The 22,690-nt window shown below is 44.7% G+C and overlaps 1 protein-coding gene across 3 annotated transcripts in view; it reads right to left on the reverse strand.

Annotated features, from left to right (window-relative positions):
• Positions 1 to 22,690, reverse strand: part of ARHGAP26 (Rho GTPase activating protein 26) — a 1,013,198-nt gene that overhangs the window by 24,852 nt on the left and 965,656 nt on the right. For all 3 annotated transcript variants that reach the window (XM_063928129.1, XM_063928130.1, XM_063928128.1), the window contains one exon: positions 11,424 to 11,512. In XM_063928129.1, coding sequence (XP_063784199.1) covers positions 11,424 to 11,512 — 89 coding nt within the window. The remainder of the gene's footprint in view (positions 1 to 11,423; positions 11,513 to 22,690) is intronic.

A 22,690-nucleotide genomic window follows, 5' to 3' on the forward strand; every position in this document is an offset into this window, starting at 1 on the left:
ACGAGAAGCCATCGGTGAGATTTTATCCTCTAAAGTGGAAGTACGGGTCTCAACCTCACCTTCCCACTTTCTAGAGTCAAGTCTGCTTGAACCTGACCAATCTTGTCAGAAAGACAGGACTCACTAGCCTCCAGCACTTTTTGTAAAACATCAGCAGCAGCCTTGGTTGAAGAGGAAGATTGGTTAGGGGAGGCCGGCGGAGGGGAGTCCCCTTCCCCGTCCGGCGTCGCCGCATTCCTCCTTGGAGTACGTTGAAATTGAGCAAGCCTAGCTGCCGCAGATTTGTGGTGGTTGCGCACCATACTGTAACTATAAGTTGAGGCAGAGTAGAGTAAAAAGTGCAGTAATATCACAAAAACAGGGTAGGGATAAGCACTGATGAAGGCCGATTTGGTATTCTACCAGCCGCAGCCCTGCAAACAGGACGGGCACTAGGTGAGGCCAGCAATAAAAGAACTGATGGTTGGGGCGCAAGCTGTGCCCGTGGGAGAGAGTAATATGCCCAGGTGAGGCTGTATGCAGCTATAGAGGTGGCTCCAGCAGCGGAGCTGATGCAGGACAAGAGGGGAGAGCACAGGGAAGATAAGATAAGTCACCTCCGGCACCTCTGTGAAGGGGAGCCAAGACCTGGAGGCTCACGCTCACCCGTTGCGGAACGCTCAGGCAGTCAGCTGTTCAGGCTGTGGTGATATCCGGCGGCTCTCAGCAGCACAGCCCCCCTCTATGGGAGGCGGCCGCGGTCAGCGTCTCGGCAGTGCACCAGCGGGAGGGAGACAGGACGGAGAGGCAGCAGCCACTGCGAGTCACTCACACGTCCGGGCAGCGGTGGGAGCTGGCGGCGCACTGCGGGCCAGGTCCGCGTCTTCAGGAGCGGTCACAGGGAGAGTCACAGGAGCCCAGCAGCGTCCAGGGGAAACAACAGGTAGGACTCAGGGATTGGTGCAGACGGGCTTCAGGGCCGGGACCGGAAGTTAGGCGCCACTGCAGAGCAGGCTTCCATGGGGCACTCAAAAGCCGGCGAACCCTGCACCGCAGCCAGGCAGCACGCACCACCCGGGGTCCAGGTACCTTCCCCCACCAAACAGGCAAGTTTGGGGTCAGGGTGGTACCTCAGGATATGTATAGTGGATTGGTGAGGTGGAGAGCGCCCAGCAAGAGCTAAGCTCCATGTCCCGCTTAGCCACACCCCCTAAAATACAGATTTTTTTTTTGTGAGAGTGAGATAGTGAAACCTTTGTTTTCTGATGGCTCAATGGCTAAAATGACCTTCAGGCTTTGTGTATAAGGTGTATATGAAACATAAATGCATTCTGTGCTTAGACTTCGGTCCCATCGCCATGATATCTCATTATGGTATGCAATTATTCCAAAATATGGAAAAATCCCATATCCAAAATACTTCTGGTCCCAAGCATTTTGGATGAGAGGTACTCAACCTGTATAATTATATAAATAAGATGCATATTTTCAGCAAAAAAAAAAAAAAAAAAAAGACACTCGGCACGGCCATGTTGCATGGGACCTGGCATGCCAAGAGGGTCTATTTAGACTAGTGCCTGAAGAAACAGTAATAAAGGACACATCTGTTCCCACTGCGAGCATACAACCATGCAATCTCCATAAGGAAACATTAGCAATAGCATGGGTCATACTGCAGAGTGGCACTGTGATCGCAACAAGCCAGTTTGTCATGTCTGCCCTGTTAAACCACACCAGTCATCTGTAATCGATGTTACGGTGAAGTGCTAATGTTTAGGGGAAGAAAACAGCTCATATGCAAAGCAGTAGGCCTGATACGCTCACAGAACTGGTTGCGGCACTCACTACAGAGTTCCGATCTGGCCCTGGAGGCGACATCAGCACAAGAACAGACAAACATATAAATCAGAAATAGTGCATTAACATGCAGGCTTACAGTGGCAATGTTCTATGTAATTCAAATAAATAAACAGTTTTATTCATGTAAGTAAAGAAGTGGAACACAATATATTTCTTAGTATAAATTAACTAATGTGGATTAAGTACCCATTTTATACAGAAAATGTGTAGAGCTTATCATAAAAAAAAAACTTAAATATGATTTAAATAACTTAAAATAGTAATGTCAAAAACTGCAAAAATGTAAAAGCATCAGAAATAATAAAATAAACTGATTACATATGTAAATACATTCAGAGAATAATACGTAATAAACAGCTGTAATTTTCATTATTTTCTTACTTAAACAAGACAGATGTACTTCCTAATGCCATATATTTTTATCATCCGGTCTTACAAAAATGTCAGATATGTTTACAAATACAATAAACAGCAGATTCTCAATGTACCAAACATTTAAAAAAAATTTAACTTTGATTTGCAGGTCACTCAACTAATGGCCCATACACATGGTGAGGTTCGGGCTATGCCCGATTCTTACTATGCGTCAGGGGCTAGGTCGGCACATAGTCAGTATCGCAAGCACACTCATTATGTGCTTGCGATACTGACTATGTGTGATTTTGGCTAAGTGTCAATTTTTACTATCTCTTCTATAGAGATGGTCAAAATTGACTTGCCTGCACAGTCTATCTATTCTTGCGATGCCGACCTGGAGGGACCGCGCATCGGCATCGAATCGGGATTGCAAGGTGACTTTCACCTTGCGATCTGCACTAACTTTTCTCACGATATTGACTATATAGTCAAAATTGTAAGAAAATATCTCACCGTGTGTACTCACCATTAGAGGGAATATAGATATTTATGTTTGCCCATTTTTCACAACACCCACACTAATCATCACAGTTCTTTTATCAGAAGCAGCCCTGTCCTCACTAACATACGACTGGTGGGGTGTGGTTCATTAGGTCGACCTGTACTAGGTCGACATGGAAAAAGGTTGACATGAGATTTTTTGTTTTTTACTGTTTTTGGTGTCGTTTTCTTCATAAAGTGACAGGGAACCCCAGTTAGTGCACCGTGTCCGCTCGCCATGACTCGGTCAAGGTTACCGTTCCCATTTGTAGTCCACGTGGATCGTTAAGTATGAAAAAGGTCAGAAATATGGGAAAAAATTGTGAAAAAACTCATGTCGACATTTTCCATGTCGACCATTAGTGGTCGACCCAATGCATGTCGACCTAATGACCACCATCCGACTGGCGGGTGCCCGCTTATTGTGAAAGGAATCCTGTTTAGAGTTGGTCAGAGCTTGACAAGGGAGAGAAGTTGCTCGGCGGAGAACACTCACCTGGGGATCGAGGTTGAGGGTGCAACCTTGGCAGAGCTGTCATAACGGATAATCAGAGGATAATACAGTGAACATCTTCCAGCTGTGCTTGGCTGGAGTCACAAAAGAATGAATCACAGCCAATCTCTGCCATCCGATTTGAAAAGGGTGGAGACAGTAGAAAGAGCTTCAGATAGGAAGAGAAGCAGTGGCGCAGGAAGACGCTGCTATCAAAAGACAAGGCGTATTCCCAAAGACAAGACGAGTCAAGTTCAGCATCCGGATCTGGCCTAGCAGAGGATCGGCAGCAGTAGGGAGAAAGAGAGCCATAAACAGCTCACTGTTGCCGCTTCTTTCAACAGAGGTAGGTGCCCTTGGACACTTATATTGTATCTTTAGTGCTACTATACCACCAGGGTTTTAGCGCATCAAGCAAACAGGCTTGTTGGGGATGTTAAGTACATGTTAGGCTGGTAGATTATCAGTTAGGTGTTATGCACGTGGTAACTGTGAATTGGTTGCTAGTCCCATGCCATAAACTGAGTATTAGTTTATAAAAGGGCTTGTGACCCAGTCCCCAATATTATAAAAGTGTAAGATTCCTGAGGTCAGGATCCCAATAGGACTATACTGGTGTGAAAGGCAATAGGCTGTTAGGGTCTCCTGCCCTGTGCTGCCACGTCGTCATGGCAACCGGGAGACAAGTGCTAGTGGAGTAACCTGAGCGCAGCTGATACTCCGGTTCGGGTCTTTTGCTGTGCAGTGGTTATAGGCTCTGTGCACGGCAGGGGATCCGGTGCTGGTTTTTGTGCTCACAGTCTGTGAGGTCTGAGTGGGGCGTGGACAGCACCTGCTTTATAAGGCCTCTTTTCAGGGTAAGCAGATGCTGCTGAATCTCTGTTGGTTAGTCAGTTCATGAAAGTTAGCCAGTACTGTGTAGCTTTGTATTTGTTTGTTGCTTACTGCAAATAGGCCTGGGGATTTGGTATTACACTCTGCCAATCCAGACCTAGCAGTAAGACTGGAGTCAGTCGTTTAGCTTGCTGGGGTTCTGTTATTACTCTGTGAACTTAGCAAGTTTGCGGCTGTATTCTAACACTTGCCTGTCTAATCCTGTCTCACTGTGCTAGGTGTCAGGGGTCAGTTTAGTGGCAGTAAGCTTAAACCTGTGCACTGCAAGTGAGAATCAGGATTGTGGAGGCTCTCCTTGTGTCTATCATTCCATCTCTGACCAAGGAGTTTACTGCCACACCCGTTGGTAACCCTTTAGGGTTTTGCTGTTGCCCTTAGCAACAGCATTTCGGGTTCTCTACGTATTAAAACACAACATCTTGCTTTTTACATCTGAGCAGTTCTAATACAAGGGAGATACCCAGTTCCTTAGCCTCTGGGCTTCTCTGTTCACTGTGTGTGTATTTTGTTACCCTATCACCTTCTGTGTACGTTATGTCATATTCCCCAGTTTGTCTGTAAATCCATTTGTTTTGCATAACAGTTCAAACACCAGTACATTCCTGCAGACACTGGAGTGCATAACAGTTCTGACACTAGTACTTTCCTGCAGGCACTGGTGTGCATAACATATTCAGCAGCCTAATACTCCTGTTGAAATTTTGTGGGAATATGGAGCATACCCCTCAAAATACGTTGCAACAGGTGGTCGATCAGGTGCAGGTCCTGACTCGACAATTTAATGATTTGTCCATTAAAATGCACACCTCCCAGGCTGCTGGCGGAGCTCCCGCAGCAGCAGCACCTGCAGGGGTTAAGGAGCCGAAAGTAAATCTCCCGGATCGTTTTCTGGAGATCGCTCGCAGTTCTTTTGTTTCAAGGAGAGCTGCAAGCTATACTTCCGGCTTAGGCCTCAGTCTTCTGGGTCGGAGATTCAGCGGGTGGGCATAGTGATTTCCTTGCTACAAGGAGACCCACAGGTCTGGGCATATGGGTTGCAGCCTGACTGTCCGTCGCTTAAAAGTGTTGATGCTTTTTTTACGGCACTGGGCATGTTGTATGATGACCCTGACAAGACGGCCTCAGCCGAGGCTCAGATTTCGATCCTTAAGCAAGGGCGAAGGCCAGTTGAGGTTTACTGTACGGAGTTTCGGAGGTTGGCCCATGATACCCAGTGGAATGACCCAGCCCTGAGACACCAGTACCGAAGAGGTCTTTCTAACCAGATAAAGGACCAACTGGTACAATATCCCTTGCCTGATAGCTTGGATCAGCTCATGCAGTTATCCATCCGGGTGGATAGACGGCTGAGAGAGCGTAGGCTTGAAAGGGAGACTGAGATTTCCTTCCTTCCCAAGGGAACCTCAGACTCTGAGGAATTTTCTGAGGAGCCTATGCAGATTGGGGCTACCCGCCTCTCCTCGCGTGAGAAGACGCGGAGGAGACAGCAGGGGTTGTGTTTGTACTGTGGGAATAAAGGTCATGTGGTAGTATCATGCCCAGAAAAGCCGGAAAACTTCAGGGCCTGAGGGTGATGGGAAATATCCTGTCAGGCCAGAAGTCAGAATTTCCCAAGAAGACTTTTATCATTCCGGTGACCTTGAAGATCCTCGGTCAAACTGTCAAGACTGAGGCCTTTGTGGACAGTGGGGCCGGGGTTTTTATGGACCGCCAATTCGCCCTAAAACACTCTGTTCCCTTAGTACCCTTGGCATCGGAAATTGAGATTTGTGGGTTAAACGGGGAACCATTATCCCAAGGTAAAATTACCTCTTGCACTAGCCAGATTTCTTTGTTTATTGGAGCCACACACTCTGAAAAATTGTCCTTTTATGTGACTGTCTGTACTTTTGCCCCATTGGTGTTGGGGTTACCCTGGTTAAGGGCCCACAATCCTCAATTTGACTGGGTCTCTGGGGAGATTCTTAGTTGGGGTACTGATTGTTTCAGGAGTTGCTTGAGCCTTCTAGTCAGGCTCTCGCAGCTAAGTTTGCCAGGATTGCCAGGGTGTTATGCAGATTTTGCGGACGTGTTCTCCAAAAAAGTTGCAGAGGTACTACCTCCCCATCGCCCCTATGACTGTGCCATTGATTTGTTGCCAAATGCTAAGCTTCCCAAGAGCAGGTTGTACTCCCTGTCACGTCCTGAGACTCAGGCTATGGCAGAGTACATTCAGGAGAACTTGGCTAAGGGATTTATCAGACCTTCACAGTCTCCAGTTGGGTCGGGGTTCTTCTTCGTGGGTAAAAAGGACGGTTCGTTGCGACCCTGCATCGACTTCAGGGAATTGAACCGTATCACGATTAAAAACTCATACCCACTGCCTCTCATTTCGGTCTTGTTTGACCAGCTTCGTACTGCCACCATTTTTTCTAAGATTGACCTACGCGGTGCGTACAATCTAATCCGAATAAGAGAGGGGGATGAATGGAAGACTGCCTTTAATACCCACTCAGGGCATTATGAATATTTGGTGATGCCTTTTGGGCTCTGTAATGCCCCGGCAGTCTTCCAGGATTTCATGAATGATGTGCTCAGGGAATATTTGGATAGATTCTTAGTTGTATACTTAGATGACATCCTAATCTTCTCCCATTCCCTGGAGGAACATCGGAAGCATGTACGCTTAGTCCTCCAGAAACTCAGAGACCATCGGCTTGGGGCGAAGCTGGAGAAGTGCGAATTTGAAGTTCAGCAAATCGCATTTCTAGGATATATTATCTCCCCAGAAGGTTTCCAAATGGAGGGTTCCAAGGTACAGGCAGTCCTGGATTGGGTGCAGCCCACTAGTTTGAAGGCGCTTCAGCGTTTCCTGGGCTTTGCAAATTTTTATAGACGATTTATCGCTGGATTTTCGTCTATAGTGGCGCCCTTGGTGGCACTCACTAAGAAAGGGGCGGATGTTGCTCACTGGTCTTGTGAGGCTAAAGCGGCTTTTGCCCGTCTCAAAAGGGCATTTGTTTCGGCCAAGGTGCTGCGACACCCAGATCCAGAGCGTCCTTTTGTGGTGGAGGTGGATGCCTCTGAGATGGGTATTGGGGCAGTGCTTTCTCAGATGGGAGTGTCTGATAATCGCCTTCATCCCTGTGCTTACTTTTCCCGTAAATTTTCGCCTGCCGAGATGAATTATGACGTGGGTAACCGGGAATTGTTGGCTATTAAGGATGCACTCGAGGAGTGGAGACACTGGCTTGAGGGGGCTAAGTTTGTGGTCTCAATTCTCACTGACCATAAGAATCTGGCATATTTAGAGTCAGCGAAGCGTCTCAATGCCAGGCAGGCACGATGGGCTTTGTTTTTTGCTCGCTTTAATTTTTTGATAACATATCGCCCTGGGTCAAAAAACATCAAGGCTGATGCGCTCTCGCGGAGTTTTGCTCCAATCCAGGAGACCACCGAGGAGCCGTTGCCTATTGTTTCCCCATCATGTATTAAAGTGGGCATTACCCAGGACCTCTTATCATTAGTCCTTAGAGCACAGGAGCAGGCTCCTCCAGACCTTCCGGTAGGTCTTTTGTTTGTGCCTCCTAGGTTAAGACAGCGAGTGTTCCTGGAATTCCATGCCAAGAAGTCGGCAGGTCACCCGGGTATTGCCAGAACTCGGGAGTTGCTATCTAGGGCGGTGTGGTGGCCCTCGGTGGCTAAGGATGTGGATCAGTGAGTTCGGGCATGTGACATCTGTGCCCGAAATAAGACTCCTAGAGGGGTTCCTGTTGGCCCATTACATCCACTCTCTATCCCATCTAAGCCATGGACCCACATTTCAATGGATTTTGTGGTGGACTTGCCCAAATCCTCGGGGATGACAGCCATCTGGGTTGTCGTTGACAGGTTTTCGAAGATGGCGCACTTCGTTCCACTGGTTGGGCTGCCATCAGCCAGACGCCTGTCTGAATTATTTATGCTGCATGTTGTGCGTCTCCACGGGTTGCCACTTGATGTGGTCTCTGACCGCGGATCCCAGTTTGTGGCCAAATTCGGGAGGGCATTTTGTTCCGATCTCCAGATTTCTGTCAGCTTGTCGTCAGGCTACCATCCGCAGTCTAATGGGCAGACTGAAAGGGTGAACCAGTCCTTGGAGCAGTTCCTCAGGTGTTATGTCTCCAAGTGTCAGACTGACTGGGTTGCTCATCTGTCCATGGCGGAGTTTGCCTATAACAACGCGGCTCACTCTGCTACAGGGATCTCTCCCTTCCTTTGTGTGTATGGGCATCATCCTAAGGCCAATTCTTTTGACCCCCTGGACTCCACGCCTGGTGGTTCCTCTGTGGTTTCGGTCCTTAGAGGCATTTGGCGGAAAGTGAAGAAAGCCCTTGTGTCTGTGTCATTAGTGACCAAAAGGGTTTTTGATAAGCGGAAAAGACCCTGCAGCTTCAAATTAGGAGACTTCGTCTGGTTGTCTACCAAGAATTTGAAGTTGAGACAGCCATCTCATAAGTTAGGGCCCCGGTTCATCGGCCCTTATAAGATCACCAGGGTTATCAATCCGGTGGCATTTCAGTTAGATCTGCCCCGTTCTTTGGGTATCAATAAAACATTTCATTGTTCCCTTTTAAAACGGGCGATTAGTAATCCTTCTTCCAGTGGAAGACCTTCCCCTCTTCTGATACGTGGCCAGAGGGAGTTTGTTGTTGAAAGGATTCTTGACTCCAAGGTGGTTCGGGGTCGGCTGTCATTTTTGGTGCACTGGAAGGGGTATGGCCCGGAGGAGCGGTCGTGGGTGCGCAGTTGTGATCTTCATGCCCCCAGACTGATACGCTCTTTCTTCTCGCAGTTCCCCGATAAACCCGGTGGTAGGGGTTCTTTGACCCCTCGTCAGAGGGGGGATACTGTTAGGGTCTCCTGCCCTGTGCTGCCACGTCGTCATGGCAACCGGGAGACAAGTGCTAGTGGAGTAACCTGAGCGCAGCTGATACTCCGGTTCGGGTCTTTTGCTGTGCAGTGGTTATAGGCTCTGTGCACGGCAGGGGATCCGGTGCTGGTTTTTGTGCTCACAGTCTGTGAGGTCTGAGTGGGGCGTGGACAGCACCTGCTTTATAAGGCCTCTTTTCAGGGTAAGCAGATGCTGCTGAATCTCTGTTGGTTAGTCAGTTCATGAAAGTTAGCCAGTACTGTGTAGCTTTGTATTTGTTTGTTGCTTACTGCAAATAGGCCTGGGGATTTGGTATTACACTCTGCCAATCCAGACCTAGCAGTAAGACTGGAGTCAGTCGTTTAGCTTGCTGGGGTTCTGTTATTACTCTGTGAACTTAGCAAGTTTGCGGCTGTATTCTAACACTTGCCTGTCTAATCCTGTCTCACTGTGCTAGGTGTCAGGGGTCAGTTTAGTGGCAGTAAGCTTAAACCTGTGCACTGCAAGTGAGAATCAGGATTGTGGAGGCTCTCCTTGTGTCTATCATTCCATCTCTGACCAAGGAGTTTACTGCCACACCCATTGGTAACCCTTTAGGGTTTTGCTGTTGCCCTTAGCAACAGCATTTCGGGTTCTCTACGTATTAAAACACAACATCTAGCTTTTTACATCTGAGCAGTTCTAATACAAGGGAGATACCCAGTTCCTTAGCCTCTGGGCTTCTCTGTTCACTGTGTGTGTATTTTGTTACCCTATCACCTTCTGTGTACGTTATGTCATATTCCCCAGTTTGTCTGTGAGTCCATTTGTTTTGCATAACAGTTCAAACACCAGTACATTCCTGCAGACACTGGAGTGCATAACAGTTCTGACACTAGTACTTTCCTGCAGGCACTGGTGTGCATAATATAGGCTTACCACTATCTGGCAATTAAAATGCATTCGTAATAGGAGGTGACCCATATTACCTCAGCAAATAGGGTCCAGTAGTGTGGGTCAGGCTTGGCACTACACACACATATATATATATATATATATATATATATATATATAAGGCGTTTCACAGAGCACATAACTTGAGCGACCTCACTGCTAAGCCTTGTTGTATAAAGCCATTGCATTGTTAACTGACCAGTCGGGTGGGCACATTGTTAGGGTTAGTAAACAGATTATAGTTAAGCAGATTAGTGCATTGTGGGGGTAATTCAGATCTGATAGCAGATGTGCTAAATTTAGCACATCTACGATCAGATACTCTGACATGTGTGTGTGTGTGGGGGGGGGTGTTTGCAGCGGCTGCGTGTGATGTCACAAAGCCGCCGTGGCCCGCCCCCCGCAACGGTCCGGTCACGCCTGCATTGCCAGGACCGCGCCGAACGCCACTGGCACGCCCCCACCCGCCCTGTGACCACCTCTGCCTGTCAATCAGGCAGAAGCAATCGCAGCCATGAGATGCTGTTAGCATCTCACTGGGCTTCCGGGGTGCGTACTCCGCAAAGGGTTTCAGACTGCGATTGCTGCAGCGATCCAGTCTGAATTAGGCCATGTATCTCTGTGTGTGTGATATACAAGCAAGGTGACAAATCAGTGAGTACACACTCCATGTCATCTGGTCTTACTCATTTCCCGAACTCCTAGTAGGCTTAGAGATGGTCCTCGCGCACTGGTGCAAGTCTACATAAATCATCTATACGCATGGCTAAGGCACTTATGCCTGTGATGTCAATTCATCAAACCCAGGGAAGGGTCCCATCACCTCCATGGTTTTGTTCTTCTCTAGAAGACGTGCAGCTGGTTGTTTCTTGTTCTTCATACAGTGATGCCATCCTGCAACTCCTCCGGCCATGGGTAGCTGTTTGTGAGGGTGGGCACCTCCAGTCTGAGATTTTGATGTGAGCATCCGCATAGGACCCTCTAGCATTTATATTACCACAAGATCATTATACACCTCTCATAAAACGCTGCGTGCAGCTGTGACTGTGATCTGATCAGCTACAGCTTACTCAGTTCACTGCAAATCCAAAAACTGGAGATATAAGAGACGAACAGGAGATCAAGAGTGAATTCAAAACATTGAGCATGTTGGTGCACTGTATCTTTGCACAGGGCATTGTACAGGTCGATCCACAAGTGACACATCAGTTCTTATGCTGGAGCAACCGTCCCTCCACGCTTCTGAAAGAACCTGCTGCTTCAATTGGTCAGCCAAAGGTATTAATGACAAACTATTTGCCTTTAGCAGCCCTTCATGGACGTTATTCATCAGTGCTGCTAGCGCTTCATTTGAACTAAACTAATACTATTTAACAATTAGCTGTCCAAGTTTAATAAAAATGTATTGCAAGTTAAAAACACAGGCATGTGAGCTAAAACACATCTGACCACATGACCACAAGAACAATAGCTCACCGTTTTCGAACACTGTGCCGGCTGTAAATGAGAGCTCAGAGTCGTGCTCGGCTTTGCATGCATACAAGGCCTTTGCTTTCCTTGGTAAACTGGAAAAACAAGAACACAAATGTACTTGACTTGGTTATACACACATTACAAAATGTACATGTATTCTGCTTAGTACAATACTTTTCTAATCAAATCAGAAACCTTGTAGTACATGGTTAGAAATGCTTAGAGAGAATGGCCACCTGAGTGATCCCATCACTTTTATAGTATGGTTTACAGTATGCCAGGTATTAGGACTTCCGATGTTGCAGTGGTCTGACACCTTTGCCATTAACAGCTCTGATTGGAATGGCGGTCAAGCTATCCAATCAGTCCTCTCAACACAAAAGAGGCGTCAGAACTCTTTAATTTTTAACAGGTTCAATTCTGAAGCTGATACATATTTATAAAGCTGTGAAAAGCCTTTTTCAGTGCAGTAATAACGTCTCTTTCGGATAGAAATAAGTTTTTTTTACCCCTAGTTTCTGAAGGGCTATTGCCAAATATCACCAGTGGTGGCCATCGCTGAGGATCTCCGACACCTGTCTTTTGAGAACTGTTGCCATCTTTGGATGGTGATAGCCATACGAAAGTTTGTTTTTTGAAATGTTGAAATATTTTAAATACAGAGTGTTTAAAAAAAAAAGGTCACTAACACTTATATGTGTATCTTATGTGTTACAGTAGATGATGAGTGACAGCCGGTATGCCACAGTACGCCATCCAGGAACATGCATTGTGTGTGGAACATTATTTCCGAAGGTTTGGGACAGGACAGAATGGTGGGCTTTCACTGGCATGCATAACAACTGGGTTCCAGAACAATTTTTAGAGACATGCACCTCCAAATAAAACTATTTGGGTGGAAATGTTCCGGCAAACAGGGTCCGTGGCTAAACATAATAAAGTTTGACTGCATGGAGAAAGTAGTGAACGTTGATGGATGCCATGTGGAGCATATAGTTATGTGAGGAATGAAACATTTTCAGTCACCTTATTATTTTTTAACACCCTGTACATTTCCCCTATAATTTTTGCATTATTTTGCACTGTAAAGCTTGGAGATGGCTGCATATATAGACCCCAGGATTGGCTAGCACAATGCAGAGAGTCCACCAGCAAACATTTATTGATACACTTTGCGGATAGAAGATTTACCATCAATGTAATAACCGGAGATATAAAATATTTTCTTTTGCCTCTATGTCATAAATAGACCCCTAATATTAGATTTATAATGAATAGTTTACACATAACCAAAAAATGCCTAAAAAGTGAAAATGTAATTCTATCAAATGCTGCTAGAGCTAGATACAAAGCAAGGTAACAGCATTATTAAGTTTCAAAATAAATTACTTTTACACATACTGTATTCCAAATCTTTATTTTATAAAACTAGAAGTATTTTTAAATCACCTTTAGGAAAGTCCCAGTGGGGGAAATATATCAAACCTTCCAAAGAGGATGAGTTGACCACACCAACCAATTAGCTTCTAGATATCATTTATTAAGTACATTCTATAAAGCATACCTCCCAACTGTCCTGCAATCTGATTTCCTAGGATTGTCCCGCTGTCTCACCTTTGGGCACAGTGTCACGCAGTGGTGGAGAGGTAGTTGGGGGTGGGCACACACCGCTGCTCTACCATAGTCGCGGCTGAACAGATGCTGTGCGCATGCGCAAGGCATCTATTCACAGTGTAGGGGAAGCCTGGGGGTTGGCCAGCATCTCGGAGAGTGCTGGGCACGCCCCCACAGTAATGGGTACGGAGTGACGCCCCTTTCTCTTAGTCCCAACACCCTTTGCGGTCACACATACGCTAGGGTCCTGCTTCACTGACCACTAATGCTAGGAGGTATGATAAAGTGGTATCTAGAAGCTGATTGGTTACTATGGAAAATCCTGTTGTCCTGTTTAGGTTTGATACATCTCCTCCTATGTGTGGCAAATGCTCTGACGTTACAGTACTTTGCAGAACTGTAATGACCGGGAAAGCAGGCAATCATTCTAAGCTACAGGGCATACAGCCGGGATCCGGTCTGAAGATCGACAGTGTCTAGGTTGACAATGTTTAGGTCGACAGTCACTAGGTCGACACGGATGGAAGGTCGACAGGGTTTCTAGGTCGACAGGTCTAAATGTCGACATGAGTTTTTCAATTTTTTTTTCTTTTTTTGAATTTTTTCATACTTAACGATCCACGTGGACTACGATTGGAACAGTAAAGTGTGCCGAGCGAAGCGGTAGCGGAGCGAAGGCACCATGCCCGAAGCATGGCGAGCGAAGCGGTGCACTAATTTGGGATCCCGGTCACTCTACGAAGAAAACGACACCAAAAAACACCTCATGTCGACCTTTAGACCTGTCGACCTAGCACATGTCGACCTAGAAACCCTGTCCACCTTCCATCCATGTCGACCTAGTGACCGACCAAAACATTGTCGACCTAGACACTGTCGATTTGATGAACCACACCCCATACAGCCTACTTACTACATAGATAGGAACAGTGGTAATATATGGGCCTAATTCAGACCTAATCGCTGCAGCAAATTTGTTAGCTAATAGGCAAAACCATGTGCAGTGCAGGTGGGGCAGATATAACTTGTGCAGAGTTAGATTTGGGTGGATTATTTTGTTTCTGTGCAGGGTAAATACTGGCTGCTTTATTTTTACGCTGCAATTTAGATTTCAATTTAAACACACTCCACCCAAATCTAACTCTCTCTGCACATGTTACATCTGCCCCACCTGCAGTGCACATGCTTTTGTCTATTAGCTAAAAAATTTGCTGCTGCGATCAGATCTGAATTAGGCCATAAGTGAGGTGCTCTTTATTCATGCATGCATTTACTTTTATTAAAAAGAGGAGCAAATAAAGAGTTACATTATCTTCTTCCTTATGACTAAAAACATTTAACGTTATCAGTATTGTTACATTCTGGTCCCGAGCGCACATCCCAATTGATCTCTTAACAATATCGCCAAGAGTGTTGCTCAGTGGACTAAATAATGTTGATAAGCAGCGATATAAAACCACCCTATTACATTGCGTTAGTGCACAGACCAGGGGTGAGATGTGATAGGGTCCAAGATCGTTAAACGTGCGGGATGTCGGCTGATCTCAGACGTTTTTGTAAATGGGCAATCACAAGACAAAACCATGCCTTGTAACTGACTGCGCCTTTACAAAAACATCGGAGATCGTCCTGCATCCCGCACCTCCAGCGATATCAGACCCTATTACATCTAGCCCCCAGTATTTACTTATTCACTATTAGAAATACTACACATGCTAAACATTCCCTTCCACAATATAATAACCATATACTGCGTCAGCATACCACACCATATGGATTTCACAATATCAATTTTTGGTGTACAGCTCCTTGCAGCAGAGTACTTGCATATGTCTTCAGGCTCACATTGTGGGATGAGAATTCAGTTGGCAGGTCTGCTACTATAAGAGTCCAAAAATAAAGCCCTTTCATAACAAAGAACTGCATGACTTTGAGCTAAATAAACAGTAATAAAGATGTTTATTTAGTAGATTACATGAAAGTTATGTTTTCATTCTCATCTAAGTGCAAACCAAGTGCATCCTTTCACCTGACTCTAGAACGTGCTGTGATCAAATGTATTTCAAGACAGTGAGCAAAGCTTTAAAGAAGGACACTATCAGAGAATACTGTATAATAAAGTAAGAACTACTCCGGTAAAAAGCATATTAGTAATATTCCTTAATGAGCGCTCTACAGTCTTTTTTTTTTATGGATCCAGAATAGAGTAGGTGGCTTTGTAAGTCCTGTTCCTGGTGTGCTGAAATCCTGACACAGAAAAACCAGTTTGAGACACCAGCTTGGTTACTTTCCCTCACCTGCCCTTCTTGTACAGTGCAAATAAGGTGACACAGCTGGACATGTCTAAAATAAAGGCCCACTGCCCACAGCGCAGATAAATTATCCTGACATACTAGGGATATCATATGGAGTACAAAAGATTAATTGGTTTCCAGCGTCTTGCTGGACCTGGAGTCTGAAAGTTAAAGCCTGTCTACCATATATTCAAATATACATTCAGATCTGCTATAAACAGCTGAAAACCACCACACATCACATACATACACTAGTTGCCCACGGTTTAGGCAAATTGTTATTTTTGTATTGGCTTAGCATATACTTAGCAAAAATATATGTTATACTACATACTTATCTTTATTTTTCTTAGAGTTTTTATTTTTATCTTTTTCCTTGTGTTTTATTTATAGTCACTGGTGCGCAACAAAATATCTGCAGTAGCAATGTGTCAGTGTAACTCTTATAAGGATACAAAGAAACACAACAGCAGAAGCAGAGGCGTATCTAGAGAAGAGGGGACCCGTGCGTAGTCTCCGTGTGTGGGCCCCCTCCTCTCCCGTAGCTGGCACCACCGCTGTTAGCGCTCCGGAGAGCACCGAACCGCCTGGAATAAGGTATAAAAGCCACAGTGTCTGACAGTTTAATTGCACTTTGGATATGTATATGTAATTCAGTATCTGGAGCCAAGGGACGGTACTTTACAATTAATTTTGCACACTGATTGGATAAAGATCTGGACGTCCAACATAGAAAATATTTTATATAGATATACTATATAGGGGTATATGCAATTGCGGTCGAATTCCCGAAATTGTCGAATTTCGGGTCATTTTCGCCAAAAAAAAAAAATCGTCAATGCAATTCAGTGCTTTCCGTCAAAAAAACGGACTTTCAAAATTCGACTTTTTGAAATTCGACTTTTTGCAAATTCGACTTTTCTGCAATGATACAAGTGCTGCAATTCGACAAAAGCATATTCAATTCAAGTTTGGAAATTCGACAGCAGTGCTTTTAGACAGTAAATTCGTCATTTTCCCACCGCTGACGGCAAAGTTCCCACCATTGAAACTAATGGAGCGGCTTTGCGATGCGCTGTCTGACAGCTCAGACAGCGCACAGCCAATCAGGTGAGCGCCACGGAAGTAGCGCTTCCTGATTGGCTGAAGGGACTTCAGTGACAGGAATCACGTGATGTCCCGGCATTCGTGGAAAGGGGTCTCATGTGAAAGCATGGGACCCCTTTCAGTCCGGCATGGAACGTGTGTGTCGGCAGTGTGTAATAAAGTTTTACTGTCACGGTGTCTGTGTCCTGTTTTTATTTGGGTATTTTTTTTCCAGTAGAACTACAGGTACCAGCGGGCCCGTTTTTCTCCCGCATGCTGGTACTTGTGGTTCTCCAAGTACCAGCTTGCGGGGGAGGCTTGCTGGGACTTGTAGTTCTTCTGGAAAAAACAATATTCTGACAATTTTCTCAAGGCTATCAGCCTCCCATCCGCAGCCAATGGATGGGGGGGGACAGCCTCGGGCTTCACCCCTGGCCCTTGGGTGGCTGGGGGGGGGGGGGACCCCTTGATTGAAGGGGTCCCCACTCCCCCAGGGTACCCCGGCCAGGGGTGACTAGTTGGATATTTAATGCCACGGCCGCAGGGCACGACATAAAAGTGACCCCCGGCTGTGGCATTATTTGTCCAGCTAGTGGAGCCCGATGCTGGTGTTAAAAATACGGGGGACCCCTGCTCGTTTTGTCCCCCGTATTTTTGGCACCAGCACCAGGCGCAGAGCCCGGTGCTGGTTTTAAAAATACGGGGGATCCGCTGTTAATTTTTTCCCCGGATTTTTAAAACCAGGACCAGCTCGAAGAGCCCAAGGCTGGTTATGCTTTGAAGGGGGGACCCCACGCCTTTTTTCCCCCGGATTTTTCCCATTTTTCCCCGTTTTTTAAAATCGCGGCAAAATCCGGCAAATCGGCCGTTTTTCGCCCGCGGGACTGTCGAATCCGTTTTTCATCGAATATGGTGAATTCCGGCAGCCACCTGCCGGAATTCACCTGTCGAATTGTGTTGAATTAAAAAACGGCGATAATTTGCCGCGATTCGCCGTGAATTGCATATACCCCTATATAAATATATATATATTTTTTTTCTTCCATCGTCTTCATTGTGCACATATAAAATACGAGTTGATCCATCTCCGGGGGTATTTATACATATATCAATCTCTATAGCAGTTACTTATAGTATTTTATATTTGAGAACATTTAAAATTATATGTATATTGCTATATATTCATTTATTTATTTTAAAATAAAATATAAAATTATAAACGTTTGTCTTATCTGTCTTCACCCCCCACACCAGTGTACAGTCGGGTTATTAGCGCAAGGTGTTACATTGCAGTTTTATGTCTGTGTTTACAGATGGAGCCACACTAATCGTGGCTCCGTCTGCAACTAGGTGCACCAAGCGAGGCGCACCGCCAGGAACTAATGGGACACGCGTGTGTCATAGATGCGCATGCGCTCCATTCAAAGTGAATGGGGGCATCTCTGTACGCTCGGCGCGCGCCCCCCGCCTGCGATGCAGCCACGCTCAGTGAGCTACAGATGTGTCCTCATACATCTTGCCTCAATACACCATGCAGCAGAAGTTGCCTGGTGCGAGTCAGTCGACAGCTCCCGAGCAGCACTGCTAACATCAGGCGTCTTCTTTTGCTGAAAATGCGTCTTATTCGCATCGCTATGTGACTAGGACACACAAGCAGCTTATGCTGATTAAAGTGACATGCGGCATGATTTCCAGAAAAACAATGTAATGTAGCATTTCATATGCAGATACAGCCACAGTCACACACAGAATATAGGCATGCTGCATATCATTAATCAGCATAAGATGCTTGTGTGCCATATTTGCATAACAATGCGACAGACATATTTAAATGGAAAAGTCACACATAGACACTTGGCCCTACAGAGTCACGCCAAAGGGCTGTTTAACGTGACTGCAGCAAGGATGTAGGAGGACACATCTATGTGTGTTATATTCCATGTGTATGTATACTATGTGTGTGCGTATCTATCTATCTATCTATCTATCTATATATATATATATACTGTATATCTATATATATCTATCTACAGTATCTACCTATCTCTATATGGTCATATACCCAGGGCTGGTTTTACCATTAGGTAGCTGCCTAGGGTGCCAGGATCCAAGTGGGCGCCCCTGAGTCTGCTTATCACAACATTAAGGATGTCTCTGTCAGAGGCATCCTTGTTGCACTTAATGCAGATGGCGGCTGTACAACTTCTAAGATGCCACTTCCACACTTTCATTAGAAAGGCTGTAAAGTGGGTATTGGTGTGTGGGTTGGGGAGAAGTTGGCCAGTAGACTGAAGTTTTGCCTAGGGTAGTGAGAAACCTTGCACCAGCCCTGTATCTATCACACATATTTCATAGCTCTTTATATAGAAAATTAGGTTGATCACATCAATCCTTGCCCCAGTGGAGCTTACAATCTAAATTCTCTATCACATTTCCAACATACACACAAGGATTCATTTTTGTCAGACATCAGTTAACCTGCTGGTATGTATTTGGATTGTGGAAAGAAACAGAGTGTACAGAGGACCCCCACGCAAACATAAGAACATACACACTCCACACAGATAAGCTTTGGTTAGGAATAGAACTCATGACCTCAGGACACAAACAAAAAGCCCAGAGCATCTGATGCTTACTGACCACTGCTGATGACAGTGAAAAGCCCAGGACTTTCATGATAAATGTGCAAGTTGACTAAAAAATATCCATGTCCCCAATAAAAATAAATAAATAAATATATATATATATATATATATATACACACACACACACACACACACACACACACACACACTACATATACACAGGTGTTAATAAGGTTCTCAGGTGAAATAGGGAGTGCACTTGAATATGTGTATTCACAAATATTATACACAGCACTTTACAGAGTTTTTTGTATTTTATTTTATTTTTGTTTTTGTTTTGGGCATCTACACTGTTTTTAATCTAAAATATCAGTTTTACAGACCATGGTCAGAGTCTACTCCTACATGCAAGATCTCAATGGTATCATTACATAATATTTTGTAACCCAAGAAGTTACAGTGGTGAGTTATACTGTATCTTCACTACAAGGCCATCATCATGCTTTATATAGTTCAAATATAAAGTACTACACAGTGATTCACAGAGAATACTTTCTAATCAATATTTATGATAACATTCGAGCAGTCAGTGTAACAAAGCATTTTTAAGCTAAATGGTATATATATATATATATATATATATATATATATCTCTTATACGATGGGTTCAGCAACTTAGGGACACAGAGGATGTTGCTATGGTGAGTAATCACTTTACTATGCAAGTAAGTTGTTAGTAGTAGTGTTATTACTATTATCAACAACCTTTCTATAGCTAAAATAATATATAAAGGGGCATACTTATTATAAGATTATAGAAAAAGGGGGAATTTAATACCTACTGGTAATTCCTTTTCTCGTAGTCCGTAGTGGATACTGGAAATTGAAGATTACCATGGGGTATAGATTGGGTCCATTGGAGCCTGGCACGAAGAAATTAATAGTGTGTGCTGGCTCCTCCCCTCTATGCCCCTCCTAGAAGACTCCGTCTAGGAAACTGTGCAGAGGGGACGGACATACTTTGAGAGAAGGATATAACCCATAAAGCGGTGAGGTAACGAACCAACACACAACAACAACAAAGATAGCACAGCTAACCACAACAAAGGAAAGCAACGCTAACTATAAGAAGGGTAGCAACGCTAACCAAACATGGAACAGGGAAAGCAACAGCAAACCCAACCAAGAACTCTTACACTCTTACAACCAGGTAAGCAGGAAACGAAGCACTGAGGGGGGCGTCCAGTATCCACTACGGACTACGAGAAAAGGAAGTATCGGTAGGTATTAGATTCCCCTTTTCTCTAACGTCCTAGTCCACTAGGAATGCAGGCATTCTGGCGGACGGGATGCTGCTGTCGGTATCCCATACCGATCTACTTTATAGCAACCTCCATAGAAACTTATGGGACTTAAGTTGCCATCAGAAACATAACTGTAGCATCTAGAAGACAATTACATTTTGCAGATGTTTGCAGGGATTTTCCATAAAATGTTTAATAAATATCCCCCAAAGTGCTTTATAGAGAATACTTGTAATCAATTTTATGAGTTAGATTTGAGCCCTCAATGTAAATGGTTTTACTCTAAATGGACTATTATTCAGAAGTCTTCTCATATAATGACGTGTGCAGCAATAAGCAGGCACTTCTTACTATATAATATAATGAATAAATAATCAGGCACAACTAAATTAAATTAATATACATATTAATAAAATACATTGATCAGTCACAGTATTAATATATTACAAAGTGCAGCAATACGATATATAAAAATTGTTATACCCATAAAATAAACCATATAAATATAAATCATAAAACATGTCCACAATAGTCTCTCTCTATTATTGCACAAATGTAACTTCGTTTTTAATCCACTTGTAGAGTTCCAACAGAGTATAACTTATTAGTTATTGTAAGCCAGGGTGCTTAGAAATGCTCCAATACACTGTACAGTATATTGTAATTATTGCAAGTAAAAAGCAAAGTAGGGCCGCAATAAGTAGGAACTTCTTACTATCACCCAAGAAGCTACAATGGTGAGTAATCACTATAATACACAAGTAATAATACAGATGTGTCCTGAGGTGTACACAGCATGAAACGTCTGGCGTGACTGAGCCGCCTGGAAAGGCGTAGAGTACCATATTTTTCTTTACACTATTCGCATTGATGACGCAGCAAACCACTACTCGCAGTGCACTGGAGGCGCCTTGCTGCGACTAACTGCACATTAATTAGTTTTAAACACATACAATGCAACAGATGAAGCAGAATGCAGCTTGGCGTGAGAAACAGCAGTGGCCGCGGCACATCGTACATAGATTAAGACTCATTCACACACAGATGTACAATGTCTCATAATAGATAGTTCGGTGCAATCTAGCAAAGTCGTATTTTGCCCCAGTTATATGTGAACAAGACGCACATACAGGTATTGAGCAAAAGAGATGCTTTGTGTGGCCAAGTCGCCCGGGACCTGGTGCGCCAAGAGGGGCTGTTTGGTGCCACTGAAGCCACAGCGTATTAGGACACATCTGTAAGTATTATTTTTGGCCTGCTCGTACATATATGAGCTTCGCAGTAATCAGACAGAAGACAGTCTTACATAGGAAGGTACACTGGGGACTCATCACGTTCCTAATTGTGTGTGTGATGGACATTGTGTTTTCTACATTCAGACACCCAGACCTACTCTCTAGCTGTAACTGTCCTGTTTCCCTGCAGAGTAGTGTATACAGCATGTGAGGAAATGAGAGGTCTGTGACAATTAATATAGCTATACCTCATTTCCCATGTCAAATATGTACTTTTTATCCTCATATCCCTATACATTCAATTCATCTGTTTGTTTATTCTCCATAACATGTCCATTGCTCCTCACCCAATAGTGTATTTAAATCAACCTTAATATTGTGAATATATGCAATTGTGTTATGTTATCCGTTACCCTTTAGATAATGTATTCATAATAGGCCTAGTTTCCTATTGTTTTCATACACCACAGTGAACACTCAAAGGGTGAGTCATATAAAAGGTACCATTGTCCCTTTTTGATTACTCCTTATTGTCCAACAGTGAGCTGACCAGACGGGGGCTCACTGACCAATGTAATTACCTTGATTAGAATATGTATTGTATTCCAATGCTGTAAGATCCAAAAACAAAGAAGTCAAACACACCCCTGCAATATGAAGCTTCTGGGGTTTAATTAGAGCTACCCAGAGAGCTGAAGGGAGATTCTCTGCTCCTAGACTAAAGGGGGGTACACATGGAGAGATCCGTGCTTAAAATCTAAGCAATCTGACTAGATTGCTTAGATTTTAAGAACAGATCTGTCGTGTGTATGCCCCCCAGCGATAGCGATGCGCGGCCCCGCGCATTGCTACCGCCGGTGCTAGATTGAGCCTGCAAAGGTCGCCACTGGGCCCGAAACGTGGTGGGCGCAGCGATCCCGCGAGGGGAAACGCTGCGCTCGCTGACGGTATTCCGGCTGTTGGGATCCCGGCGTAGGTCTCCTGACAGCCGGCATATCCTACTGAATCCTACTCTGTCATGTACAAAGGACCGGATTCTGAGTCACACGCAAGTCCAAACGCAGACGGATCTCACAGATAACTGCAAATGGAAAGTGCTCTGTAGAAAGAATTGCTGATTGCATATGTATGAAAGTGCAGATGGTCTGATCT

This window comes from Pseudophryne corroboree, chromosome 6 (genome assembly GCF_028390025.1).
Source record: "Pseudophryne corroboree isolate aPseCor3 chromosome 6, aPseCor3.hap2, whole genome shotgun sequence".
NCBI classification, from domain to species: Eukaryota; Metazoa; Chordata; class Amphibia; order Anura; family Myobatrachidae; genus Pseudophryne; species Pseudophryne corroboree.